This window comes from Frieseomelitta varia, unplaced genomic scaffold (assembly GCF_011392965.1).
Source record: "Frieseomelitta varia isolate USP_RPSP 00005682 unplaced genomic scaffold, Fvar_1.2 scaffold_759, whole genome shotgun sequence".
NCBI lineage: Eukaryota > Metazoa > Arthropoda > Insecta > Hymenoptera > Apidae > Frieseomelitta > Frieseomelitta varia.
Window position 1 is genome coordinate 1 of NW_025110544.1, and position 26632 is coordinate 26632.

Consider the following 26632-nt stretch of genomic DNA (forward strand, 5'->3'; position numbering starts at 1 on the left):
TATTTCTGCATTTTACGGGACAAATGGGGTATGGAAAGAAAGCTAAGGGTCTAATTAGGGTAATACAATCGCCAAAGTTCACAATTCGATACGCTAAATTAGGTTTATTCGCTTATGAAAATTCCTCTGCTTTACGGGGTAAGAAACACTAGCGCCACGTTGTGGCAGAACGGTGGAACTAAACGCTCCATTACCATATAAGGAAAATGATTATAATTAATTTTAATTTTTCATGACACAAATTTGCACTCCACGAGCATATATTTCGATGATACTGCTATCAATTACGTTTGCAAAGAAATATAAATCTAATATTCACTATAATGTGCGCTAAATTATGCACTCACCACTGGCACTACTACTAACGTAAAGGAAATTGAAGCATTCCTTATATACGTAAACTATACTTAAACAAAAGATAGAACGCAAGCTAGGGGCCTCTAAAATCAAAGACGCAACCATAACAATTCACAAATGATTCCTTTCAATAAATTTCTTCTCGTAATTTGTAGGAAATCAGTCACCTGTCAATGATTCGAGGAGACTATTGCGCCATTTATTGAAGACTCGGTGGTACTAAGGGTTGAAAAGTCTGTTTTTAGTACCTCCGAGTTTTCAATAGATGGAGCCATAGTCTCCTCGAATCATTGACAGGTGACTGATTTCCTACAAATTACGAGAAGAAATTTATTGAAAGGAATCATTTGTGAATTGTTATGGTTGCGTCTTTGATTTTAGAGGCCCCTAGCTTGCGTTCTATCTTTTGTTTAAGTATAGTTTACGTATATAAGGAATGCTTCAATTTCCTTTACGTTAGTAGTAGTGCCAGTGGTGAGTGCATAATTTAGCGCACATTATAGTGAATATTAGATTCATATTTCTTTGCAAACGTAATTGATAACATTATCATCGAAATATATGCTCGTGGAGTGCAAATTTGTGTCATGAAAAATTAAAATTAATTATAATCATTTTCCTTATATGGTAATGGAGCGTTTAGTTCCACCGTTCTGCCACAACGCGGCGCTAGTGTTTCTTACCCTGTAGCGACCTATAGTTCCTCGAGTACGAGTTTCGAACACCAACTTGCACAAGCCGCAAGTGGCTGTGCGCCTAGCGTCGAAGTCAACCGATATTCGATGTTAAGCAGAGTGCGGAACCGCTAGGATGGGTGACCATCCAGCCTAGCGAATAATTACAACAACAAACGTCTGGGGTAAGGAGTCGCTGCCATCAGCCCCACTGATGAATCTAGGCAGCGACTCTGAGACGAAACGCACAACCTTTCCTCACCTTACCCACATCACATCACTTCCTACATTATCCTCGCATTATCATCGCCATTTCAAACCCTTCAACCCCGTAAAGCAGTGGAATTTTCATAAGCGAATAAAAAACCTAATTTAGCGTAACGAATTGTGAACTTTGGCGATTGTATTACCCTAATTAGCCTCTTAGCTTTCTTTCCATACCCCATTTGTCCCGTAAAATGCAGAAATAAGTATTTTTATAAATAATTAGTACCACCGAGTCACTGCTAGATGGCGCCATCATGTCCATTTTGTGAAAGTTCGCACTAATTACGAAAAAATCTAATTAAGAGGCATATTTTGCAAACTTTTTCATATGTCTCCTTACAATTAGACTCGCCGCTTTCTTTCTGTGGGTGTTTTGTCCCAGAGAAACGTGTGTGTAAAAAGTTGAATTTTTTTTCAATAGATCGAAGGATGTCCTTGTCGCATGCTGTTGCTTTCCTTATTTATTGCGCATTTATATCTCTCCTTGTCGCACGCTGTTGCTCTCCATGCTTAATAAATCCAGAATTTCCATTGATATTATGTCATTTGAACATATTACAAAATGTAGGTTTCATATATACTTAACTCATAATTGCATTTTCATGCAGCAGTTCATTCAGTTTAGGTTGTCAAAAATGTAATATGATATAATTTGTGGAAGAAAATATTCTTTATATAATATTTGAGGTTTGTAATCCATTTATACTCATTTATACTCTGCTATACAAAGTACAATCTGCTATACAAAATACAAGAATCTGTCTCATGTAAAATATTTAATATTGCAGTTTCATAAACTGACTACTAATGAACAGTATTATCAAAGGACTTAAAATTGGGATCCTCTATAGAGTCCTAAAATTATTATAATTAAAAATTCATTAAAATTTAAAACAATAATAAAATTTAAAACAAAGGAGACAAATTAAATATATCCATGTCTGAATCCTAAGTATTTCATTCAGTTTGGTATATATTTGGTATAATATTTTCTTGCACAAAATTTGATTATATTAAAAGTCCTAAGGCCTCTGATCTCTTAAGTCTGATTTTATATGATTGAGAATTGTAATATTAAATCAAGATATTGTTGCATATATATAATACAATAACATATTAATAATTGAGAGACTATAAGATTCTAATGTTTTTTGTTGAGCTGTGAGACTAATGTCTGCTTCATTGAACACAAGTTGCTATATATCGCAATGAATAAAATAGATAAATAAGAACATAAAGATATGATTACGTAACCACGGAAAAAGACAAGATTTATAAAAAAAAATTTCACTGCAGAGATTGAGTAATTCATAATGCAACTAATGAATAAACAAAATTATTTTAATCTTTCCATTGCTGCATCTCGTTTGAAGATCAATGACTCAGATCCTCATTATAGGCAACCAGATCGGGATTTAGCATTAAAATTGAATTGTTATTTTCTTAAAAGAAAAAAAGAAAGTTATTGGTATGTTATTGATATTCATATAACAAGAAAGGATATGATTGAAATTTAAAAAAATGGAAGATAGTAAATAAATAAAAAAAATATTATCAATATTATAGAACGATTAATAAAAGTTAATTTAAATAATTTTTGACTGAATTGATAGAATTAATTTAAAAATTAATTTTATTAATCTTAGGAGTGTAAAGAAAACTGAAATAAAACGTGAAAGTACTACGGGGTCCGGTGCCAAAGTAGGAGTCGGAAGGTAATAGGAGGAATTACTTTCTGATGAATGAACTTGAATTCCTTGTCAGTTCACGGACGTTCGTCTGGCAACATCATGCAAGCACCGCTACACATCATATTCTTTTTCATATTTGTTCTAAAAGAACAATTAGCGGGTAATTACAAAATAACTATTAGATTGCAGATTTTTACGCGTTTTTAAAAAATCTGAATAAAAAACTTTTATATAAAAATTTACAAAACTCATATTATATAAAAAATAATAATATTCAAAGCAAAATTTCAAAAATATTTTATATGAACTTATTCGAACTTTTTTCTATTTTATGATAATATATTAATATTTCATAATACTCTTTTGATTCTATTATTTATTTTAATTAATTAATTTACTATCTATTTTTCTATTCGCCACCTATTTTATTTAATACTAAATACACGCTTAATTTTATGATTTATTTTTAAACGAGCAGAATCTGTTTTTTTACTCTCCTGCTGAAACAACATTGATCTTGCGAAATATATCGATACTTCTTAATTTTATCGAACTTTAAGAACGGTATGTAACGTTGACCTTACGGGGGGTCACAGAAAGCAGTATAATAACTAATAAATATTGGATTCTTATCAATAAAAGCTGTTCATAGCAAAAACTATTCTTTATCTATTTTAGAGGAAATTTGGGAGCAAGATTTGTCCATGGACATGCAGATTGGTGCTTCCACCGAAGGGTATGATCAGATTGCCCTACGTTGTGGGGCAGAAAAAATGATAGTTGACCTGCAAACATCGGAAAATTTTTCAGGAGTAATTTACACACAAGGTAGCTTCTATTCCAGACAATCTTCCTGTTTTTTGGATCCTAATCAAGGTGGAAGCTTCACTATGAGCATTCCCTTTAATCAGTGTGACACAGAAAATGTAACTACTTCACAAATTCATTTGAACATCTGGAAAAAATTGTTACAAGATAACTCAGAAATAAGTTACTGGTTTAAGATATTTGTTCTAGGTTGATAATAGATATAGGAATACATTGATCTTCCAGCATGACGATGATTTGATTACTCCTGGTGATGCTGCTTTTATATTGGAATGTAACTTCTCTAACTCCAAAGATCAGACAATTTCAGTAGAAATGAGTGAAACTGAGAAAATGTAATTAGATTTAGGCTAAATGAAATTTTTATTAATATATGATAGACTTTGTAACTAAACTGTGGATATTTATGCAAATTCATATCTTTATAAAAAATGGGTATTAGGAAGACTAGAGATCTATTGAATATTGTATTTTAACCCGGGATTACCCACTTGGAGGTCTAGTGCAGGTACATCCCAGCAGTAGACCCCCACGTGGGTAATCCCGGGTTAAATATTTTATATATTTTTCCATATTATTAATTAGTCATTTTATGCACATTTTTGTATCTTTAAATTTTCCCCAGATACACAAAAATCCATAGTCTAACAAGTTTTTAGTTTTTCTTTACTTTAGACTTGATTGCATGCTTCTGAAATTTCAGATCTTAGGTTCCAGGTTTCCTAGAATGAAAAAAAAATGTTTTTATTTGTAGAAAAGTGAGATCAAGTATATCTTTGGTAGATGCTGATCCAGGAAGAGATAAAACAAAAAGGTTTAAGTATGTAGTAAGCGACACCAATAAAGTTGTCTTTGTGCCCAGTTCAGTTTCCAAGATGAACGACGAGTTATAAATCATTGTTCAATATATAATACTATGTAATAAAACTTTTTATACTTCATTTTTACTTAAACTATCTAGAACCTAATTAGAATCTAAATACTTCGATTTCATTGCATCAGAAATTTTTTTATTTCCCTTTTGCAAAAATCCTATCGTGACAAATAATGTTTTAAGTCTAAGCCTTCAGAAAAATTATACTATATCCTATACTTAAACGAAGTTTACGAATCACGAAACCGATCTACGGAATGAAATTTTTCCGCTGCGATAACTAGCTATCAATAATACTGGTTTGCTGCAAACTCGATAATTTCACCGTTTGAATAATATGCTAGTTTGATAACCCTGAGAATTAAGAATTATCATTAATTTTGTTTATACTATAATATGATGTAATATATTGATTTTACAAGAGACTCACATAATTTATTGTTCCCTTCTTATCGTCATTGCGTGCTTTATAAATAACTTTTTTATAAATTCCAAAATTGCTTTTTTTGGTTTTTCTGAAAAATTTGTTGGCGTCACTTTTGGAATATACGCATGATGTATGTATATACATACAGAATGATTGGATGAAACGTTAGACGATTGCTTCAATTCATGTTCAATGAAGACGTTCAGGAGTTTTCTCGATGGTACCCAACAAATTATTTTAATGAATCGCTCGAAAACTCTAGAACAATACTCCATATGAGTGAGAGACCCGTTGTTTAATCGAACGATTAAATAGATTGGATAAATTCGTGTCAGCTTGATGAGTATCTTAATGGAATCAATATTTCAACCACAGCTACTTTATCAATTCGCACTATGTATACATTAAGACCTGCTTATTTCACAATAATTTTCTGCTATTTTTGAAGTTATCTTTGAGTGGCTAGATTTCTTTTATTACTTTTTAAGATTTTCCTATTATTTTATAGACTAATCTTAAAAAAATTATGGAGGCTTAAATTTGTGGAGATAATTTTTGTAGATTAATTTTTTAATTATTTAATTTTTATAATTCATGAAGTTAAGTTTTATAAATCAGTTTTAATTATTTTAGGATGTAATGTTGGTAAAAAAATTTCTCAATACATATAATATAATTCACTCCTTTTATTTAATAAAAATTTATAAAAAAGCTTCTCCATAAATACTTATAGAAATATCAATACTATCCAAATATGCTTTCTCAATAACTTATTGTTACTCAACTATTCCTAAGTTCTAAACAGTTCAAATCAGTTTCTTCAGTTTTGCTGAAAAATGTTAAGATAATACGGTTTATCTGAATACATTTTCCACGGACAAACATGCCTCGAGTAATTTTTTCACCAACCAAAAATCTCACACTAATAAACAAGCATTACGTTATGGATTTTATCGTCTGAAGATTCTAGCCATGGTCTCTCCCCACTATTGTTGACCAGCTCGTTTACATACATATATAACAGGCCGGGCAAATACTGAGACTGACTAACGTTTTACTCACTTAATGAATATTTCACATTTCTGACAAGATAGAATGGCAACCGCTAAGTTCAAGAGTGTTTCACCATACACGCAACAACCATCACCTCCGCCGCAGGATTATATTTATAAAAAGTGAGTATTTTTAAGATTTGTAAATATTCGATGAGCCTTTCTCCAAGATTGATATTTTTGTGGAAAATTGAAGTCGAGGTCCTCTTTTTTTCATTTCTAAAAGACGTATTTTTCGTTATTAGATGTACAGTAGGATTCGGTACTTGTGGTTTTAATTATGAAATTAATTTATTTGTAAATAAATAAATGTATTTATTAGTAAATAAATTAGTTTTAAGCAATGAAGATATTTGATTGTTTTGAATAAATCAAACTTCGAACTTACAAGTAAATTCCAAAATATTCGCTTTGGCACAGTAATTCAATTTTCTTCTCAGTAATTCAATTTTCTTCAAGTTACTGCTCAGAATTGATTCCTCTAGAATCTAGACTGCGTTTTATTTTATTCTTCTCCTTTTTCTTTCATGAAAATAAATGAAATATTATTACAGGTATCTAGAGGATCTGGCACTGAATAAAAATGTACGTCATCCTAAAGTGAGACTTGCCCTGTTTGGAGTTGGTCGTGCTGGAACCATTCATTTGAGCAACATTATTTCCAGTCCACGTGTGAAATTATTATATGTTGTAGACGATATCGAGTCCAATTGGGCGAATCTTAAGGACTACTGGCACCTTGATGATGTTGTCTTATTGAACAGTAAACAAACGGACAGAGTATACAACGATCCCAAGTAATTTAGGTTTTCTTATGGTTTTCACACTCTTTGAATATGGTGAAAAATTTCGGAAGTTTTTGAATTCTGAAATTTTATTAGTGATCGTATTTGTAAAATTTAAAATTAATTTAAGTAAATATATAGTACATAAAAAATTAATATAGAACACAAATAATGATCTAAGTTAAAGTCCATTATTCTTCATAACTAATATTAATTCTACTAAATATTTTGCTTTATTAATATAATGAATAATTAATTATTCAAATCTAATTCAAAATTGCTAATTGTTTTTTTAAATGAGATAGACATTTCTTCTGATTTACAAATATGTAAACTTTGAAACTTTCTGGAAGAAAATTTTTTCAAATTATTTTCTGGCACAAAAGTAAATTGGTTTCTTAATATTTAATAATTCAAGATTAATCCAGAATTGAAATTTTTTTTATTGTTCTTTCAATGAATAAAAATATCAATTCTCCTAATCAGAAAATTTTCTTAAAAATTCACATAATGTTTGACCCTGAGAAATTTTATGATTTCTAATAGAATATAGATCCCAACCAACAAATTACAATTATTTTAATCAAATAAAATAATTAATTACTCTTAAATAAAAATCATTACTTTTACTCAATTATTTTTTAAAAATCTTCCATTCTCTCTTATCTACTGCGAAATTCAGGGTATTAATTCCAGTATTGATTCTCCGATTACTAAATTTTTTTAAATGTCAAACATTTCCATTACGATTACATTATCACCCGATGATAAAAAATCCAAAACATAGTATGAAACTCGAGAGAAAACGCAGAGATTAATCAGGAATTCAGTTAATAATTGAGATTGTTTTGCGTGTTCACAGTGTAGACGCAGTTGTCGTTGCTTCACCAACATTCACGCACGAGGGAATCGTAAGGAGAGCTTTAGAGGCGAAAAAAGCGGTGTTCTGTGAGAAACCAATTGCCGAGGACACTGCCAACTCGATCAAATGCTACGAGACCGCTAGAAAGATCGGCAAACCTTTGTTCTGCGCCTTCAACAGACGATTCGATCCCAGCTACTCCACAGTCAGGGACAGAGTGAGGAATGGAGAAGTTGGACACGTTCACGTTATCAAAACAGTCTCCCGTGACTCTCCTCTTCCTAGCATCGACTATCTGAAGATCTCTGGAGGTATATTCCATGACTGCATGGTCCATGATTTTGACATCATAACTTGGATCCTTGGCGAGTATCCCATTAAGGTGAGAATCTTTGGACGTTGCTGGTCTACTAGGTAGAACGTTGGATTAATCCTTCACCCATACTATGAAGACCTGGACTTATAAATATCATAGAGTACAAAAGAATTTCGATTCAAGCTTTCACAGAAAATGAAAATCTGAGTAAATATTTACAGTTTTAGTTTCAAATGTATGTACTATGTAGTATGTAGTTTCAAATGGGGTGTACTATGTAGTATGTATCCAGAATACATTACAGTCAACAAATGGAACTCATTTCCCCAATTCATCTACGCCTGCTCAATTATTAAATGTTGAAATATTTCCCTGCAGGTTTCAGCCCAGGCACATGCACATATTCCAGAAATCAAAGCAATCGGCGACCATGACACAGTTGTAGTCACGCTGTACTTCCCGTCAGGAACTTTGGGGATGGTCGACATATCACGAAACAGTTCCTATGGTTATGACCAACGTCTCGAGGTGTTTGGTCCTAAGGGTGTGATCAGGGCAGACAATGAACAGCCAATACACTGTGTCACCACCCAGTACGACCAGGACGGAATAAACAGCGCACCAATCTGGTATTCGTTCGCCAGTAGATTCATGAATGGCTATCGTCGTGAGCTGGATCACTTTGTCGACGTTGTACTTGGTAAAGCCGAAAGCTCTGTACAGCCCAAGGAAACCTTAGCTGTAATTAAAATTGCGGCTGCGTGCCAAGAATCCGCTCGCACTGGTAAAATAGTGGACATAACATGGGCACCAAACGAGCTGCCCTAAACGAAGCCCTATCGTTTGGCGAATTTTTATCGTTTACATGCCACTTCATCATTTTCTATCCTGCGCAATCGTGGCACATTGGCAATCGTGATTGATCTTTTTCGAAGAGATTTTCATCTTCTCTCTCACGAGATGTGGAAAGGCTGAAATTATTTTCGTTAAATTGTAACGCGTGAGTGAAAAGACGTAGGTGAATTTTGTTTGTTACACATTCTTTTTTCTCCTTTTTTTTCTTTTATCTTTCCTAGTATATTCTTTTTATAGTAATATAAAGAAAATACAGAAAAACACCATATACCCTAAATAGATAGTAACGATACAAAATTCACGTTGTCCGTTGCAGACACGTTTATGAATGTTTGTGAAAACGAAACAATAAAAATTTCCACAAGTTTATTCGTATCTCTTTTCTCTTAACTCTCTTCCCCGTTGAAATAAAAAATATAAGAAATAATGGAAAATTCTTTATAGATTCGTCGATACGTCGATGCGACTCTTTTTACGTTACAAAATCATTTTCTTTTTTTTTTTTTTTTTTTTTTTGCTTTTAAAAATCATACAGTTACAGAGGAGGAACTAATATATTCGCGCAAAGGAGGTATCGCAAGCTGATTTTTGGTCGCGAAGCTCGAAATGTCCGTGAAATCGTGCAATATATCTCTTCAATTAAAAGATTATTCTCATGGATATCTAATCTAGTAAAAAAGTTTTGTGGAACATCTACAGATGTGACACAACTTTCATGTGTAGATAACCTTTATGAAAGACAATAAGCTGCACCACTAACTCAGAAACTTGGTTCTTAATCCATCTTATATTTATTCCTAAATTCATGTATTGCGGTAGTAATAGATTAGGTTATCAGAGCATGTTGACATCCACTTAAAACTCGACAGATTCGATTCCATGTATCTATCAGGAAAAAAAAGAAAAAAAAAAAAAAAACAAAATCGGAGAAGATATAACTCTACGAAGTAGCCATATGCTACTTGAATGAAACACGGCGTCTATATATATATAATAGCTGCTCGACAAAGTAAAATTTGAAACACGATTTCATGCTAATTGTCGAGCAACGAGAGTAGCTTGCCTGAGCTGAGTTTCGATTCTGTAGTTTTCAGATTTTTACAACAATCGATATGAAAAATCGCTACCAAGAATCGTACAAATCTTTCGTTTCCTTATCTTTACTGCGCACACACGGAAACTTTCGTTAATTTCTTTTTCCCTCCTGCTGTCAGTTTAAAGTCTTAAAGATTTAGTGAATAATGCATCAGTGGCTTGAGTTTTGTCCCCGTTAAATCTACGTAATTCCGCAATAACTTGTATTCTGCTAAATCCCAGAGACTCGATCTCCTTCACTGTTTCCTCTGTGAATGGATCGTGGGAGAAGACTGTAGTCTCTATGGGGCCTAGTCTACTCGATGTCCCGCTCGAACTATTGCTTTCTTGGCCATCTAGAAGATATAATATTTATAGAAAATAAAATATTTTTCTTATCTTCTAAAAGCCACAAATAAAATCATAAATTATAAAGCATCTGTTTAAGATCACTAGTCCAGGCAAATTGCAGGGATTTGTTAGTCTTAGCTAGATCTCTCTAGAAAGAAGAAAGATACAGTAGGAATGTACAAAAAGGATAGGATTCTTTTATCTTGAAATGTAGAGAAAATGTAGTCGACTATTTTAATTTCTGAATGCTTCAAATATTGTTAGAAATAAAGATTTCATATTCCTACATTTTCACAAATATATTTTTAAATCCTGTATCACAAGGGAAAAATATAATTAGTTGAATTTATAAATATTATAATCTCTACTTGAATCAAAATATATAATAAAGGAAACACAATGAAATTATTAGACTTCATACATCTTCGAAGATAACACAAATTATTTTTAATCTGATGAGGAATCATGATAAGAAAGGATAGCCTGGACTGATACATACTTACCCTGCTGACGACGTTGCTTCTTCGCGTCTCTGGAACCATCCTCCAACGCTCTCTGAGGTTCTCCTTTCTTATCATCCTTATCTTCTTCCACATCGTAAATACTCGCATCGCTGTAACCGCTTAACCTCAGCCACTCTGGTAGTTCCCCTAATTGGAATCAAGTATTCACGTTGTGTAACCGATAAAGATATATTATGCAATCACAGGAATGTTTGAAATCACCTTCTGCTAAAAATGGCGTTTCAGCGCCAGTGGTGCCGATTTGCAGCACGTTTTTCTTTAAATCTATGCAACATTGATGCCTCTTTAGCATATCCAGTCCTAGTAACATGTCCATGCTTTGCTCTGCAAGGACGGTGAACGATGTTGTTAAATGGTCGTTTCCAATTTGAATTTGTACCATGTGAATACGACCAATGATGCGCTGGGTTCCAACACCATGGGCTATACCAGCCCACCTTGTGTCCACTAATCGCATTATGTGGCATCGTTCAGCACAGGCGTCGGACATTATAGTCGACTGTGCACCTGAATTTTAAAAAAGCAACAAATGTTATGTGTTGCGAAATTCTTTTCTTTCGTTTTTTTTCTTGACAGGGGTGAATTCATGGAATCACGGATACAAAAATATAATGTGGATGAGACGCGAAGTACAATATCTAAATTTAAACCTCTCCCACCATGAAGAATTATACTGCAAAGAATGACTTTCAAAATGCAGGAATTTAAAAATAGACAGAATGGCCGAAGATCTGCCGAACAAAGACGTATAAAAATAACTTTGTCTCCAGTCCAATCCTTGCAATATTGTGCATCACGCGCATTTATTCGCATATTATTATTTCACTATGAACGTCGATGCTCACCTGTATCAATAAATGCTTTAACTGGGAATCCATTGACTTTACAATTAACATACAACATAACAACTGATCCAAATGTTTCTGGATTATATTCCATTGCAGCTTCCATGTTTGCCTCTATGTTTTTCTGCCTGATATCCTCCGCGATAAACCTCTGTGCTTCCGTGTCGAATGGATCTGCATTCATCATTCTCAGTCTCTGTGCCTCGCGCTCTTCTCTCAGTTTTATTTGCTCCCTGAGCACAGTAGTAAATCTCTCTGTAAATTGACAGTTTCCATTACATAAAATGAATTCCCAGATTTGCAGGTATACATATTTCTGAAAGATTTACCCAGATTTCCAGAAAGTAAGGCACTAGCCAATTTAGGATTATTCTGGCTGAGCAATGCTAACTGATCCGGATTGGCTAAAAACATATCCCTTATGATCTCCGGATCGTCTTCCTTTCTTGGATTTTGCATTCTGGCTATAGTGCTGCTGGAGGCGGCTGATTGTCGACTGTTGGATGCTCCTGGCACTCTGATGGAACTGAAGTCCAACATGGGAATAGCTAGAGTGATATGTATCTTGGAATTTAGTACATTCTCTTCTCTACTACGCAGCAGTGCGCTCTTAATAATAACTGATCTGACTGAAGCGCACGGCAAAAATGGAAAGCTATAGCTAAAACGAGAACTCAAACTCAACGCAAAACGAGTACAAAATGCCTTGTGCTAAGAAAAACTGAGCCGGGCAGGTGTGCGGACAATAGACGAGAGGAACTTAATAAAAAAAATGAAAAGAGATTCTCACACGAAGACAAAAGACTGTATACTAATGGATACACTATTCTATTGTTGAAACCAAACAGGGCAACGATAAGTACATGCTCGATCGAGTCTGTTAAGCCAAGTTTCAAGTCCATTGGGATCGTGCGTTGCATGTCTGGTATAAAACTTGATCGAGAGAGAGAGAAAGAGAGAAACGTGAAACAATAACAGTGAGAAATAAACGTAAATCGAAGCCGAAAAAGCTAACCTCACGACCCGCCTCGATCGCCCACTTTAAATAATGGTGCTGTATTGAAGCTGACCTCCGTTTAAGGGGTGAAGGTTCAACTCGGCCCCGCTCTGATGCATGTGCTGCAATATCACCACGTCACCGTCACGAATCCCATGATCCTTCAGCGATTTCTTGTCGTTCATCAACGGCAGGCCATTGAAAGCGATCACCATCTCGTGGACTGGCACGTTGCTCTCGATTTCGCACAGAGCCTTGAAACTCTCCAGCTCCATGTCCTCGATCACGTCCAGGACGAAAATGTCGTCGCTGAGCGTGGTTACTGTTACCTTCATCGTGCCTCGTGGACTTATCTGATAGCCCTGCGTTCCGAGTTCCGTGCTTGCACAACGATCGTACGATACTAGGGGGGGCGAACCAGGAGTGAAGTCGCAGCAACAAAGTCGGGTCACTGAGTGTGCAGGCGAAATTCGACGCGAGAAATTTTTGCCGCTCCCCTCGCGCACGGGACGGCCGTACGAAGAGCGGCTACAGGATGTAAACAACAACCCAGCTCAGCGAAAATACTCGCTCGCCTCGCAGGCTTGACCTGAAGGCCACACACTTGAATCACCTCGAGATATCGAGGTCTTCGAGAGGGCTTCGAGGTCGTTCGAGACGCGCGGGAAGTTTGAACTTCGATTTCAATGCGTCATTCTGTGACTTGCTGTTTCGTCTATTAGAAAAGTTGTAATTGATTATAATTACATTTTTTCTCCCCACGCGGAAAAATGAATCATCAAGTTGCGTCGACGATAATTTCGTTTTCCGTAGGTTCTCGTTCGGTAATTTTTTTTCGGAGAAATTTAGAGACGTGCGACGTTGAATTACGATGTACGATCGATCGTATGCTAATTCGATTCATTGTAGCCTATGGTTTTAATCAATAATAAGAATGTTTGAAGTAACGATTAACTTGAAATGAGAAAAATATTAATTTAAAGAGAAGCTCTCTGTTTTAGTCTTAGACGATAATTTAGAGCCCTACTATACGTTATCATCGACAGAGGGCATACCAATGTACTATTTCAAATTTTCAAAACCAAAATATTTAAATAACAAATATTCCGACTTTTTACCTAAAAAATTATTCCTTTAATTATTCCATATTGCATAAATAGATTTCACATGGCTCCACAGATGTTAAAATGTTTGAATATCAAACTCGTAGACTTGCTCACAATAGGATTAATCGGAATGTCAATTTATTGCAGATTTCAATATCTATAATCAACGAACACTGGAACCCCATGAACGCACAATTTGGGAATTAAACGACCCATACAGAACGTTCAGATCAACGTGAAGATAACCTTATCTCCTTCAGTCAATAGATCCTATCTTGATCCAAAGGTGCTCGTGGTATCCATAATTTCCAATCTAACGCATTTACTTTCCCTAGAAAAATTATACAGCTTTGTATATTATTTTGTATTTCATATGTAAATAACACATATATACCCATTCTTGTATTAAATATACAAGGTATCTAATATAGTTAATATAGCTGACTTTACGTGCAAAAATAAATTGAAAATATATAATAAAATTTTCAAAAATACAGAGTAAAAATTTTTACTTTGAACTAGTAATAATTAGTTATAATACTAATATAATAATACTTCACCCCAATAAAAACTCTTCAGATGAAATATTTCCTGATTTTGAAAATTCCTTTTTCCTATTGAAAATTTCCTTTAATATTTTTGTCATAATGGAACAGTTCCATGGATAGGAAAAAACATAGGGTGAAGGCGGTGTAGTCAAGCATAGAACGTTCAGGGGATCATGCCCTCCTGGAGGGCACAGCCACGAGGACACCACATGGGGTGCCATCCCCCATAAACCGGAAACGGATGCAGAGGTGGATATTAGACAGGTGGCTCAGAATTTTGTGTCGGACAGGGCTGATGGTTAAATTAGCGCATGATTTCGACGGCTCGCTCGATTACACTCGAAACCGGATGTTCCGAGACAAACATTGTGCAAGGTGTGCCAATGTTGTATAGCACTGTTTCACGCTATTAATTATGTTTCACGCATTTAATTATGTTTTGGGCAGCGACAAATCAGCATCTGAAAAATAACAAAAATGTTAGAAAAATATTAATGGATTAATCTGCAATTTTTGTTAATAGAATCATTATTCCACTGGAGGAGCCCAATCATAATATTGAAACAAATTTATAAAATTCAGCTGAAGACACATATATAATTATATAATGCTGGAAATAAATTATATAATGCTGGAACTGAATATACATTTCATTGAAAAAAAAAGAAAATTTTGAAAATAGAGATTCTATTAGAGGGCACAACAGTCTTCTATAGGGCTGCAAATCGATTAAACCCGGAAGATGAATCGAGCAGTGGATATAAATCGATTTCACACTCCTGCTGAGTATAAATTAATAGACACTTATGGGGTTGGCTATATTTCGAGTAGGTACCAGGATGTTCCCGGGGTTGTACCGGTTACCAGGTGTTGGACATGGGTACTAAGACGTGCCATAGAAAATCGGTTAGACACGGAGAGTGAGTCTTTTTTTGAGAAATGATGCGCTTTTATGAACTCCAATCTCTTTGTTTTCTGCAGAAAAATTCTTTTTGGTTATTAAAATCTTTCCAGACTACAGATTATGGGTAATATGTTCAAAAAATTGAAACGAAGCAAATGATAGATTTAAATTTATTATTTCAATTGCCATTAAATTTGTTTTTAAAAACAACCCAATGATAGTTATAACTTTGATTTGATTTATTTTAATTTTTAACTAGTTATTTGGAATCCAGAAAGCTTCTAATGACTTGTTATCCATTACATATTGTTACATTATATTTCTGATCTGAAATACTTTTTCTAATAATTGTAAAAAGCAACGATTATCTGCTTTACCAATAAAATCCGTTCTTTTCGCATTCAGTATTTAACTTCGAATCGGGAGCACACGTGCCCAGGGGATTTGCCATTTAAATCTGATCCCCTTTGGTTATCTCTCGATCTCGAGGATCAAAAATCCCGCCGTACAATAGACCTGTTCCAATCCAGTGTTTTTCTTTCGGATTAGACTCGAGCAGGCTGCGGCTTGCGATCTCCGGATTCGATTTTTGCACGACCAATCTTTGCACCTGCACTTTGCACCATTAAAAACCATTTTATCCATTTGTTTAAAATTGTCATTGAAAATTGTACTCGTGGGAAAAAGAAAAAATCGTTCCCTAGATTTTGGAACAACAGATGGTGCAAATAATTCATCCTGATGCAACGAACCCTCTTAATTTGTAGCGTGTTAATTGTCCAGCCTCGACGGATGTATTTGGGAGAAAATTTTGTGGGAAATCGATAATGGTCTTTACTTTATATCCTGTCGGTGCTTCAAAGAAAACGTACTGCATTAAGCCTGGGTTAAATTTAATTGTATCTTGCATATAAGTAATGTTACGTTTTCCAAGATCTTCCTCCGAAGAGTCATGCAATTTCTGGTAATATTCTAATGTAATATTTCATTCCCAATACACGTAATTTTAGTAAAAAAATCTGTAATTTTGGCTTTTTATTGATTTACCTATACCAATTTTTAATTTAAAATGTTTCTTATTTATTTTGTTCTATTTTTTTCTTACTTCTTTCAAATTCATTAATTTTCCCAGAAATCCTTTTTCCTGGTTTCAAAATTATTTAACTTTCTCCATCAAAAACCTTTTCTTCCATTTTTTCGTTCTTCTTATAATAATTATTGTTACTATTGTCTTATAATTTCGAAAACACTGCGAATTGAGTTCACCATAATTTTTTATTGAATAGAAACGAAGAATATCATTTGGTTTTTATTCTTCCACGACAATGTCCACAGAAATTAAAGGGGTGTTCCAAGACCGGCAAGTTCTACAGTTGTTCATAAAAAAGAGCATCCAAGGGAATCGGAGGTGTAACGGAGAAAGAAATTAGGGACACGTGTCGTGCACGTGCAACAGAAACACCGTGGAAGGGTTTACTCTGGGGTTAACCACTTCTGCGACATTTGGCTCAGCCGGGGCAACGTATAATTATGCGGTTCGTAACAGGTCCGATGTGATTTCTCCCATATTATTATCGTGCTGCGAAATAATATTTAATAACGCAACAATATGTTCTTGCGAAATTTTGTGTCACGTGAAAGGAAATTTTCAAACTTTATACAATAATGTCCCCTCTAATATCAAGTTATTGCAGATGGAACGGTTGAATTTTTAATAAAACAACTCCAGTTTTCCAATTCACATTTTTCCTGGAAATAATATCAACTGTATCATTATTCAATATACTATCGTATTATTCACTGATTCAATACGTTTTACTATCATAAAACCAAACTCTAGTTATTATTTCGATCAATATGAATCGTGTAATTATTATAATCATTTCAAATTGAGCTTATAATAATTAATTAATATAGTCATATAATTACATTGAAATAATTAATGCAAGCTTGTAATAATTAACATATTAATATATAACTGTTTCTAATTGTAAATAATTATAAGTTATAATAAGTCTGTAAAATCGATCCTCTCATATGCAAAAAACCTAATGAAACGGCGCAACTGTTTTATTCTTGAATTCTAGAATTTCAATCTCTAAAAATTCTTCGTTCTCTCTTTTCTTCCAATTTTTATCAGATATTTTTCCTGTGTTCTTCAATTTTTTTTTCACTCTGCTAGATTCTTTGTTCAACTTTCATTCGATTCCTTTCTCCAATTCTTGCTAAAGAAGATACATCTGGTTAAATATGCTAATTTGGAAAAAAATTATGAAGTATGAAGCGTTCTTTATCCAACTAGACAGCAACTATATAAAATATCCACCTTGGGGTGAAAAATTCGATTTACAAATCTATTCAAGTCGCATTATCGCCCGACGACTTTTCCTCCACCGAGAGCCTCCCTGTTGTTCCTTATCAGATCGATGAAGAGGCGGAACCAGCAGCCAGGCAACCAGGGGTTGGCAGACTCCACCACCAACTAGCTCGGCGAATAGGGATGCAGCCAGACCTTCAACCCCAGAAATGGCTTCCCTCCCGCTTTTCTCTTTCAGTTTCGACGGACCACCTGAACTCACAGTGCTCATCAGTGATCCACAGTTCCACTTCACCTTTCTGGTAGTCTAATGTTTCCTCAATTACAGTATTTCCTTTTTCACCTGAAGTGTACATAATTATAATAAGAGTTTTGTGCCAGTGATTCATTTGACCGTTTTTGTCAGAGAAATTTGTCTTAATATTCACATACTGTCACTCACGAGCATTCAGAAACTAGTGGATTTGTGAGTGTGATAACAGCTATACGAGTTTTGCTAGAGTGTATAAAATACTGTGTATTAAGGATAAAGCAATAATATGCGGATTTTTATGCATTTACGAGAAACATTAAAAAGCAAAATTGCACAAAATGTATATAATGTGAGTAATGTTTTCTACAGTGATACAATTTTCTACCAAGATTCTATTTTTTTTCAAACTATATTTTAAAAAACATGAATTTGCATAAAAATCTGCAATCTAGTCATAGTCAAATGACAGAATATTATATTAACGCATAAGCAGTATTAAAGTTAAAGAGATTGTAAATTGAAATTACCTGTTAAAAAGTTTACCGATAATATATTTTTTTGCAAAATATTTCTTCACACAAGACAAAAATATTATAGATCTCTTTCCTTCAATCCATAATTCTATATCTAAATTACATTTTATTAAAGACAAGTAAGTGTCCAGATATTTCTGAGCGTAATTATTCTAAATTTAATACAGTGCAAATGATGGGTATTGAATATTCAATTAGTAGTCAGAAGAGTCTTCATTATGAGTGAAGGTGAAGAGAACGTTATCCAGGAAGAAAATCGAGGATGATGAAGTTGACCGATGCTTTTCTCGCTTATTCGTTCAAAATGGCTCTTCGGATCACAATATGACCAGCAAGGAAGGATCGAGTACATCGTGATAAGTGTCTGAACAAATCTGGACAAATCTGGACACGTGCCCTGGCTTCCTGCTGGCACGTGCCGCTGTTTAGAAGTATTTCCTAGCACGCGCTGGGGGCACGTGTCGTGTCGATGGTATCAGTGATCCTCGGAACGTGATCGAGGATGTTTGCATTGGAATTTCCTGGAAACTTCAACGAAAACTGCCTGATGATCCCGGTTTAATTGAATCTATTCAGTGTACCTTAATTGGTTCTTTTTGTGTCCGAAGAAGACTATAGTGCTCCAAAAAAGACTATGGTGCGAAATTACATAGAAGAGTCATCAGTAATATGAAGGATTTATTCAATATCTCTAGAAGGCTATGACGATCCAAAGAAAACTCAGAAGTTGTATATAAATGATAAAATTGTCACTGACTTCAAGTTTGATGTTTCTCCTACTCTAAACGTGAAAATTTAAAATTTCTCTTCTCGGTTTTTTTTTTTTCTTTGAAAAAGGATCGGATCTTCCAGATTCGAAGAAGATATCAGTTGGAAAAAAGAAGACTCCTAGTCGTTAGAATTGTTTGGTAGATATGGTGCTTCACGAAGGATTTAAAAATTAGACTATCTGAAATCTTCTGAAAGAAGAAGTGTGTCGCATTATTTGCACTTGTGGTGCAAAGATTTGGATGCCTTCCGAGAGATTCTCAAACCGAAAACTACGGCGAGGAGTAAAATTTTTAAATGCTTCAACGTCTTTTGAGAGTTTCTCAAGTAAAAACTATGCCGTAGGATCAAATCTTCCAGGTTCACAAAAGGCGCTGGGATCTAGATTTCATTAAACTGCTCATGCAATAAATAAAAGAATCTGATGCAGACAATGTGAGAGTGTTTTAATTAATTAATTTCAACTAGTCAGAGATTCTAGTCGCTATACCGAGGAGTTTATTTAAAAGGCACGTGTACCAAAGGGATTGAAGATATAAGAGGTGTAGAAACAAGTTTCCAAGATGTATTCCATGGACAATCTTGAGTTAGACATGATGAATCGTCAGTATATGTACGAGGCGCATAGTTTTCTTGGAAATCCTGCGATTCCAGCTTTGCCGCCGCATTGCGGAGCGCCCACCGCAGGTACACTATCTTCGATACCGTCGCAACTAGCTGCCCATCCTGCTGGCAGTACCGGAAGCACTAGCGGTAGCGAAATTTACTTGTACGACGAAAATAGCAGTGACAATGAGAGCGCTTATAGCAGTGATCAGGAAAATCATACCAGAGAGTGAGTATTTTCTCAAGGATTGCGTTATTCTGGAAATAAAAATTACATTGTGTCAATGTTTTTGTTCAAAAAATACTTTCTCCTTCCTCTTTCATCACCTCAACTCAACTATTAAAAAAATATTTACCTGAATTTGTAAGATTTAATCCACGCGAAATGAGTAAATCCTTATGTTGACAAAATTAGGGGTGAACCATATCTTCGTGGTCACTTGCCTTTAATTTTCCAAACATCATAAGAATATTTAAAAAATAAGAGTCTAAACTCTTTAAAAAATTCTATCAAACACAATGCAATAACGATGAAATATATTTCTCTCCTTGTCTTCTATAATGCCAATCTACAATTGAACCTAATATTCCAAAAATCCTAAAGATATTTAAAGAAACAGGCATGTAAGAATTGTTATTCTATTAAAAGCAGTGCAATAATGATTTCTAGACGAAGTCAAAGCAACAGAAGAAACGGAGCAACAGGGAAAAGTCCAAGACAGGCGGTGCAACAGAGACAAGCCGCCAATATGAGAGAGAGGAGACGTATGCAAAATATAAATGACGCCTTCGAGGGTCTTAGGGCTCACATACCCACTCTACCCTACGAGAAGAGACTCTCTAAAGTTGACACATTAAAATTGGCGATCGGTTATATAAAGTTCCTAAACGAACTCGTCAGAGCTGACAAGGGCAATGACCCTCTGACAGGGAACGGTAGTCTCTCCAGGTGTTCCGGTCGAGATGAGTCTAAGAAGGTTATAGTTCGTGGTGAGGCCAATACCGATCACATTCACATCTCTGTTCTCTGTCATTCGTATCACTTTCTAAAGAGTTTATTGCTATTTATTGACCTAACGTTAAGTTACATTAATTTAATTATTTTTTTATTATTATATCATATAGAATAAAAAATATATAATAAATATAGTTCAGAAAGAGAGAAAGCGAAATTATTTTGGAAAGCATCATTTTGCTAGTAAAGTAAATGATTATAAATCCCCATGTAGTAAATTCTGTAATTAGCGAATAAATTTAAATTAAATTAGATAGTACAAGAGAAAGAACAAATTATCAAAAATTTATACGGATTTAAATTTGCAAAATTTCTCTGAAAAAGTATTCATTAGGCAATGATAATGCCTAATATATCGTGCATATATACTTACATGTTCATTTATTCAATTGCATATTTCTTTAATTACTTATTGTTCGTGTCTCTATACTATTAAAATAATATTAACTGATTTACAGATATGACAAAAACTATATTGTTGGTTTTTGAAAATTTTAATTGTCTATATGAAAGTGTTGCTTGACACTATATAGTCTGCCACCAAACTATTAATGATCTGAAAAACAAAATTGTCGTTGAAATATAATTAAAGTTAAAATATAATTAAATATAATTAAAATATAATTAAACAGAAATAGAAATTAAGCTACTTGATGTACTAATTCTTACCAACGATTAAATTTTAGGCAGCGAAGGGAATCCATTCATTTTCCATTCCCTGTCCTGGTCCAGAAAGTCGGACATTTCCCCAAATGGAACAATGTACGCGAAAGTTTGGACACCAGAGGACCCAAGAACATCAAAAAATAGCTCGACATTTGAATAAAGTGCTCAGGTCTTAATTATTAAGTGCATCGAGTCTCGTGTTATTTAGTATTTAAGGACAGAAATTTCTAGTCAATCTTTTTGATTTTCCTAAATAATGTATTCAATTATACCAACAGAACCAAAGTTTGTTAACTAAGAAAATTATATCAATTAATTTATTTCTTGTCTCTAGTCGATTTTAATATGGTGGATAGTATTATTAAATTATTATTGTTAACATTATTTAATTATCCTATATACAAACAGTATTAGTCTCAAAATTAATGTTAATGAAATTTCAAATGGAATTAAATAAGAAATTCCTATATAACATGAAGAGTACGAGTGACTTTTTTAAATTTCTCTTTGAAGAAACGCCCAAACAAACAGTGAATCTACACTAAATAAGTAGAAAAAAGATTCTGCCAGAAATTCTTTTGTTCTCTAAGTAATTAATTGATTTTTCTTTCATCTGGTAGAATTAATCTCACCATTGTACATATAGAACGTGTAAAAGATATCGTTTGTACGTGAAATGTGAATATGCAACAGAATGATCCCAATGTGGTCGCCATTTAAGCCAAATAAAGTAGATTCTTCAAGTTTCGAATTGTTTCTTCTATTATCATCCTTCATTTTCCATTTTTCATCAGAATTCCTTTGGTTTTCCATTTCTTGATCTTGAAATAATATATATTCAAGTTTCTTGTATATACTTCAACTTAATAACTCTGCTTTTAATAGGTGTATACGATTCTTCTAAAAATCAATACTCCCCCATTGTAGTTTGTGAAAATTTAATCTGGAACTTCTTTGGTTCAAGAAAAACCGAGCTTTTTTGATTTAAAGATTTCTTCCGTTTTCTTTTTATTATTTTAACATTAATTTCTATGCTTTTCTTTCGTTGCTTCTAATAATCCATTTTATTGAAATTTCTTTGATTTTCCCATATTTATTTCATTTTTTTAAGTTCCCAGAAATTTTTAGATCCATTTTTCTTTAAATTCTTCTCTCTTAATTAACTCTGAAACCAAAATTCCTTTAATTTTTAGTCCATTTCGTCTACTCAAAATTTTCCTCTTGATGTATTTTATTTAATTTTTGATTTAATATCTCTAATTCAAGACCAATCTTTCAACTTTTCGGATTCATTTTATATCTTAAATCCTCCTCTTTAATTTTTTCCGATCTAACTTAATGTAAAAAGATTATTTTACAAAAATGTCTTCAAAATTCAATAGAAAGTAACAGTGTAAGAACAAGAGAAATATTTTCCAAGTTTCTAAGAAGCTAAACAAAGCCTCCGAATTTACCTTTCTTCGCAACGAAATGGCGGAGGACTCCAAAAAAGCAGAGGGTTGAAGCTGCGCCAAATTCTGGCGTGGAGTTCGACTGAAAGGGGAGTAGAACCGCTGTGGATGAAACAGAGACGGAGAATCGTGGGCGGTACGTCGATATTGCGGTGTCGCGACGTCCTGTGACTCGGGAATAATGGCGTCGACGGCTGTGGATCTTCCCACGACGCGATCCTCCTTTCCCTCTTCGTTGTTCTGTACCCTGAACTCGATTTTCTACCTTCCAACCGTGCTTCGCTGGTTATTACGTTAACGAGCCATTCTAACTAAAAATTCTTATATCAATAACATAATGTCCAGTTGCTTTTAAAAGTTTTTTTTATTACTTTTCATTTCATATAATTTATTAGTTAGAATTCTATGTATATAGCTAGGTACGAAGTAGGACGTTACATGTACTTTGCTGCAAAGATGATATTAGAGTAGTATGAGTAACCCAGAAAATTTTTTATCCATTATTTGTACGTATTTTCTTTTCCAGTTTTTTTTTAATTCTTCTTTCTTCCTTATTCAATTTATTATTTGTTCTCCATTTAAGTTTTTACTTCCTTCTTTCCTTATTTCTTCTTCGTTTCTTCTCTCATTATTATCTTTCCTTCACTCAAGTTTTCTTTTCGTATTTTGCTTTCAGTTAATCAGAAGCCCATCTAAATCCTAAGTGCACTGTCTAATTCTAAATAAATGAACTTTTAAACTGCAAATTAAAAATTTTTCAATAAAAAGTTGAAAGCAGATAAATTCATTGTATTGTGGCGAACAAATTCTGCAGCTAAAATCACACTGTTTTCCATTAAAGAAGAGATCAGACAGAAGCACTCAGTATGAAGATTAATCCACTGGGTGAACTTCTAATTTGATAGACCCGCAGCAGGACGTGGGCCGCTATCAGCTGTGAAAACAGCATTGTTTATAGACACCGTGGCACAATGAGGTGTAATTGAATCCATATTCAACCGCGTTGTATCAGGCGCCCCTCAACAGAGAGCTAGCGGAACGCCCCTGGTGCCACAGGGGATGGTTATACTTAACGGTCCGGAAATCGAGGGTGGTCGTCGATTTGTGGACAATTAGGAACAATATACGCGTCTCCTGGGACGAATCGAAGCGGTTTTTCATCTTCTCTAACTGTGTCTTTTCCCTCTTCTCTTTGTTTTTTGGCTATTTGAACAAAATTGAAATAAGAATCATTTGTGATGTAAAATACTTAAGAAACACTTGAAACTGTTTGGAAGTTGTTACGGATATTATTCATTTATTGAATACAAATATTTCTTGAAAAATTAGATTTTTAAATTGGACCGTATATTTTTATGGGCAATTTTAAACTGCGAAATTGCACAGAATGCACATTACGCATGAGAAAAGGACCAATGTTAGATAGCAGATCAGCACGAACGTTGAATTCAATGTGATGCTACGGTATTACTACATGAATCGTGAATTAATACTTTATTTGTGTGTCACTCCAGCTGCGAGGATCAACACAAGTGCGACCCTTATGACAAGAGGGTGCTCTTAATGCGCGTCTGATACGCGAAAGGGGGCTACAGCCGCGATTCTATGGTTTGCTAATTTTCACGGGATCACGGTACCGTGACGTTCGAGCCGATTAGGTTCAACCTGGGGTATTGAACTTTCACGCCTCCCCTTAACCGCTACATTTCTTCGTGAAGATGCCCTGGAACATCAATGAAGCTTTATGAATAATAAAAATAAATTTTCGATCCATAATTATCAACATTTTAGAGCTTTTTACTTTGTTCTTAAAAGAATATTTTTTTTCTATTTTTATTCTAATTTTGTATTGGTAGGTATATCACTATGACGCTTGATATTGGAAGATAAATGTATGAAAAAAATTGATGCATCATAGAATGGCATGCGATAAGGGCAGGTGTATGAACACACCTGGGTCAACTGTAGATAAGTCTGAAGTTTAAACCAGTTTCGATCATCTGATCAATAATAGTACTTGTATCAGTTATTAATCTTATTTACCTTTTATTTCTTTTCTCTTCATAGTTAATATACGTCTTAAAATATTGAATTATAAAGTTGTGACTCGTAACTGTGAAATACTCGCAAGTTATTTAATACTAATAAATCTTAAATTAATATGTAAGATATGTATTAGTGTAATAGTACTTGTAATATCAATATCAGATTATCACTATATATATCAGATTAAGAAAAAAAGTCAAAAAGAAAAAATAATGTTACATATATAATTTTCTGTTTGCTTAGCTTTACTTCTTACTGTCCACCTTCTTAATTGACCATAAACGGTTTCCGGAGGATTCATCTTTTCTTCTTCATCTAGTCCTCAAACTCCACCTAAAAAACAAATACAAATTAGCAGAAGGTTCTGAAAGAATAAGCAGAGGTAAACCAAAGAAAAAAGGAAATATATCAAATTCATAGACAGATAGTGGTTTTTGATTGTAGAAACTTGAGAGCAGAATTAACAATGTTACATGGACAGACAGGAGGCTGGGGTTCCATTACATAGACCGGGGGGGGGGGGGTGTTCTGAGTAAAAGAGAGCATCCATCCACCCTTCTCATAGATTTCAGCCCCACAGGATGAAAATTGGGGCACGCAAATACCTAGGCAGCTGCATGCATCGGGGTGTTTTCTGAAGTTCCAACGAAATCATCGACCCTTTGAACAACTCCGTCGGGTCACTTTTATCCTTGTATCTGCCCTCAAATATTCTCCACGCGATTATAGAAATAGACAATGTAACACTTGATTCGATTGTCGTTACTGAACGATTAGAAATGGTAAGGATGATCTTCTATTGGCTGGTTTCAATAAATTTCATCAACTTCAAATTACTGGACTTCAGAAAATTAACTAAAAAATAAAAATATTTATCCTTGGCAAAATTGGATTAACGTGTCTTTATTATTAATTATCGAACTTTTGGACATCCAAGAAATAAAGAAATGAAGAGATCAGTCTGTGTTTATATGAATAAATGAACAAATAGCATTTTTAGAAGTGGACAGATAGGAAACAGTGTGAAAACTCGGACTCGATCAAATTCTATTTACACTGGACATTGTTCAGCTGTAATGTTAGATTGAAGCTTCCTTCCCTCAAAAGATGATTTAAAAATTGTAAAAGAAGACACGTGTATTCTACTTTTTTTTAAATATTATATAACATCGATTTATCGATGATTTTTGTAAAAAAATTGAGATATTAAATTACTATTGTAATAATGCTATTAGGGAATTTTCGCCTAAGTTATATTTAAATATATATATAAAAAAATATTTATGATTTCTCCTGTGGATACAGAAGAAATTAATTGTCTAATTTATGAAAATTATTCGTGTTTATTCATTTGATTTATATTGAATGTAATAAGAGGATCAGTTGGTTGCTTCCGATATGAATGTCTTTGAGCTTTATCCATGAAACGTAGTATTCGTATACTCTCGTGTAATATTGATTCGTTAGAGACGAGGTCGCAGGTGAACCTTCCCACGATCGTTGGCCGGCACTGAGGCAAACGTCAGGGATTTGGAGATAGTTATGCCAGGCATGTAAATATGTTCTTCCTTTTTTTTTCAAAAGAAAACAATAAATTCTTCATCTTCACAGTCAAATTTTCTTCAAATCAAAAAAGAAAT

The 26632-nt window shown here is 34.0% G+C and overlaps 4 protein-coding genes and 2 long non-coding RNA genes across 15 annotated transcripts; 3 read left to right on the forward strand and 3 right to left on the reverse strand.

Annotated features, from left to right (window-relative positions):
* The first annotated feature begins 622 nt into the window (after window positions 1–622).
* LOC122535714 lies at window positions 623–4805 on the forward strand. 7 transcript variants are annotated; one of them, XM_043667470.1, is made up of 5 exons: window positions 623–1688; window positions 2945–3149; window positions 3668–3915; window positions 4007–4152; window positions 4572–4805. In XM_043667470.1, the coding sequence occupies exons 2-5, from the start codon at window positions 3041–3043 to the stop codon at window positions 4708–4710; spliced, it is 642 nt and encodes a 213-aa protein (XP_043523405.1). In that variant the 5' UTR covers window positions 623–1688; window positions 2945–3040; the 3' UTR covers window positions 4711–4805. The 7 variants fall into 7 exon arrangements, with proteins under 7 accessions (XP_043523405.1, XP_043523406.1, XP_043523408.1 ...); XM_043667471.1 differs by having other exon boundaries at window positions 623–1216; XM_043667473.1 differs by having other exon boundaries at window positions 623–831.
* LOC122535715 lies at window positions 4221–5712 on the reverse strand. Its single transcript, XR_006308239.1, has 2 exons — window positions 5122–5712; window positions 4221–5045 (listed from the first exon to the last, which is right to left on the reverse strand). It is a non-coding gene; the product is annotated as an uncharacterized LOC122535715 (long non-coding RNA).
* A 430-nt stretch (window positions 5713–6142) lies between these two features.
* Window positions 6143–9357, forward strand: LOC122535713 (myo-inositol 2-dehydrogenase-like). Its single transcript, XM_043667469.1, has 4 exons — window positions 6143–6293; window positions 6725–6967; window positions 7818–8199; window positions 8512–9357. Exons 1-4 carry the CDS (start codon window positions 6214–6216, stop codon window positions 8959–8961), a joined length of 1155 nt encoding a protein of 384 aa, XP_043523404.1. The 5' UTR covers window positions 6143–6213; the 3' UTR covers window positions 8962–9357.
* Window positions 9358–9476: 119 nt separating this feature from the next.
* LOC122535712 (protein DDI1 homolog 2) lies at window positions 9477–13401 on the reverse strand. Of its 2 annotated transcripts, none has more exons than XM_043667467.1 (6): window positions 12853–13401; window positions 12112–12330; window positions 11783–12037; window positions 11139–11444; window positions 10917–11063; window positions 9477–10418 (listed from the first exon to the last, which is right to left on the reverse strand). In XM_043667467.1, the coding sequence occupies exons 1-6, from the start codon at window positions 13112–13114 to the stop codon at window positions 10204–10206; spliced, it is 1404 nt and encodes a 467-aa protein (XP_043523402.1). In that variant the 5' UTR covers window positions 13115–13401; the 3' UTR covers window positions 9477–10203. The 2 variants fall into 2 exon arrangements, with proteins under 2 accessions (XP_043523402.1, XP_043523403.1); XM_043667468.1 differs by having other exon boundaries at window positions 12798–12898.
* Window positions 13402–17648: 4247 nt separating this feature from the next.
* LOC122535748 lies at window positions 17649–21588 on the reverse strand. Its single transcript, XR_006308247.1, has 3 exons — window positions 21499–21588; window positions 21203–21385; window positions 17649–17997 (listed from the first exon to the last, which is right to left on the reverse strand). It is a non-coding gene; the product is annotated as an uncharacterized LOC122535748 (long non-coding RNA).
* Window positions 19641–22238, forward strand: LOC122535746 (pancreas transcription factor 1 subunit alpha-like). Of its 3 annotated transcripts, none has more exons than XM_043667532.1 (3): window positions 19641–20043; window positions 20467–20804; window positions 21516–22238. In XM_043667532.1, the coding sequence occupies exons 1-3, from the start codon at window positions 19772–19774 to the stop codon at window positions 21653–21655; spliced, it is 750 nt and encodes a 249-aa protein (XP_043523467.1). In that variant the 5' UTR covers window positions 19641–19771; the 3' UTR covers window positions 21656–22238. The 3 variants fall into 3 exon arrangements, with proteins under 3 accessions (XP_043523467.1, XP_043523468.1, XP_043523469.1); XM_043667533.1 differs by having other exon boundaries at window positions 20467–20801; XM_043667534.1 differs by having other exon boundaries at window positions 20485–20804.
* Window positions 22239–26632: the final 4394 nt, after the last annotated feature.

What these genes read in the sequence shown, in the direction of transcription:
- LOC122535746 (XM_043667532.1), top strand. Translation starts at nt 19,772, where the DNA reads ATGTATTCCATGGACAATCTTGAGTTAGACATGATGAATCGTCAGTAT. An exon ending in CAGGAAAATCATACCAGAGA is followed by an intron (nt 20,044 to 20,466) that starts GTGAGTATTTTC and finishes TATTAAAAGCAG; the next exon opens with TGCAATAATGATTTCTAGAC. An exon ending in TAAGAAGGTTATAGTTCGTG is followed by an intron (nt 20,805 to 21,515) that starts GTGAGGCCAATA and finishes ATTAAATTTTAG; the next exon opens with GCAGCGAAGGGAATCCATTC.
- LOC122535713 (XM_043667469.1), top strand. Translation starts at nt 6,214, where the DNA reads ATGGCAACCGCTAAGTTCAAGAGTGTTTCACCATACACGCAACAACCA. An exon ending in CAGGATTATATTTATAAAAA is followed by an intron (nt 6,294 to 6,724) that starts GTGAGTATTTTT and finishes ATATTATTACAG; the next exon opens with GTATCTAGAGGATCTGGCAC. An exon ending in AGAGTATACAACGATCCCAA is followed by an intron (nt 6,968 to 7,817) that starts GTAATTTAGGTT and finishes GCGTGTTCACAG; the next exon opens with TGTAGACGCAGTTGTCGTTG.
- LOC122535714 (XM_043667470.1), top strand. Translation starts at nt 3,041, where the DNA reads ATGAACTTGAATTCCTTGTCAGTTCACGGACGTTCGTCTGGCAACATC. An exon ending in ATCAGTGTGACACAGAAAAT is followed by an intron (nt 3,916 to 4,006) that starts GTAACTACTTCA and finishes TATTTGTTCTAG; the next exon opens with GTTGATAATAGATATAGGAA. An exon ending in ATGAGTGAAACTGAGAAAAT is followed by an intron (nt 4,153 to 4,571) that starts GTAATTAGATTT and finishes TTTTATTTGTAG; the next exon opens with AAAAGTGAGATCAAGTATAT.
- LOC122535712 (XM_043667467.1), bottom strand. Translation starts at nt 13,114, where the DNA reads ATGAAGGTAACAGTAACCACGCTCAGCGACGACATTTTCGTCCTGGAC. An exon ending in CCTTCACCCCTTAAACGGAG is followed by an intron (nt 12,331 to 12,852) that starts GTCAGCTTCAAT and finishes ATATCACTCTAG; the next exon opens with CTATTCCCATGTTGGACTTC. An exon ending in TAAAGCATTTATTGATACAG is followed by an intron (nt 11,445 to 11,782) that starts GTGAGCATCGAC and finishes TTTAAAATTCAG; the next exon opens with GTGCACAGTCGACTATAATG.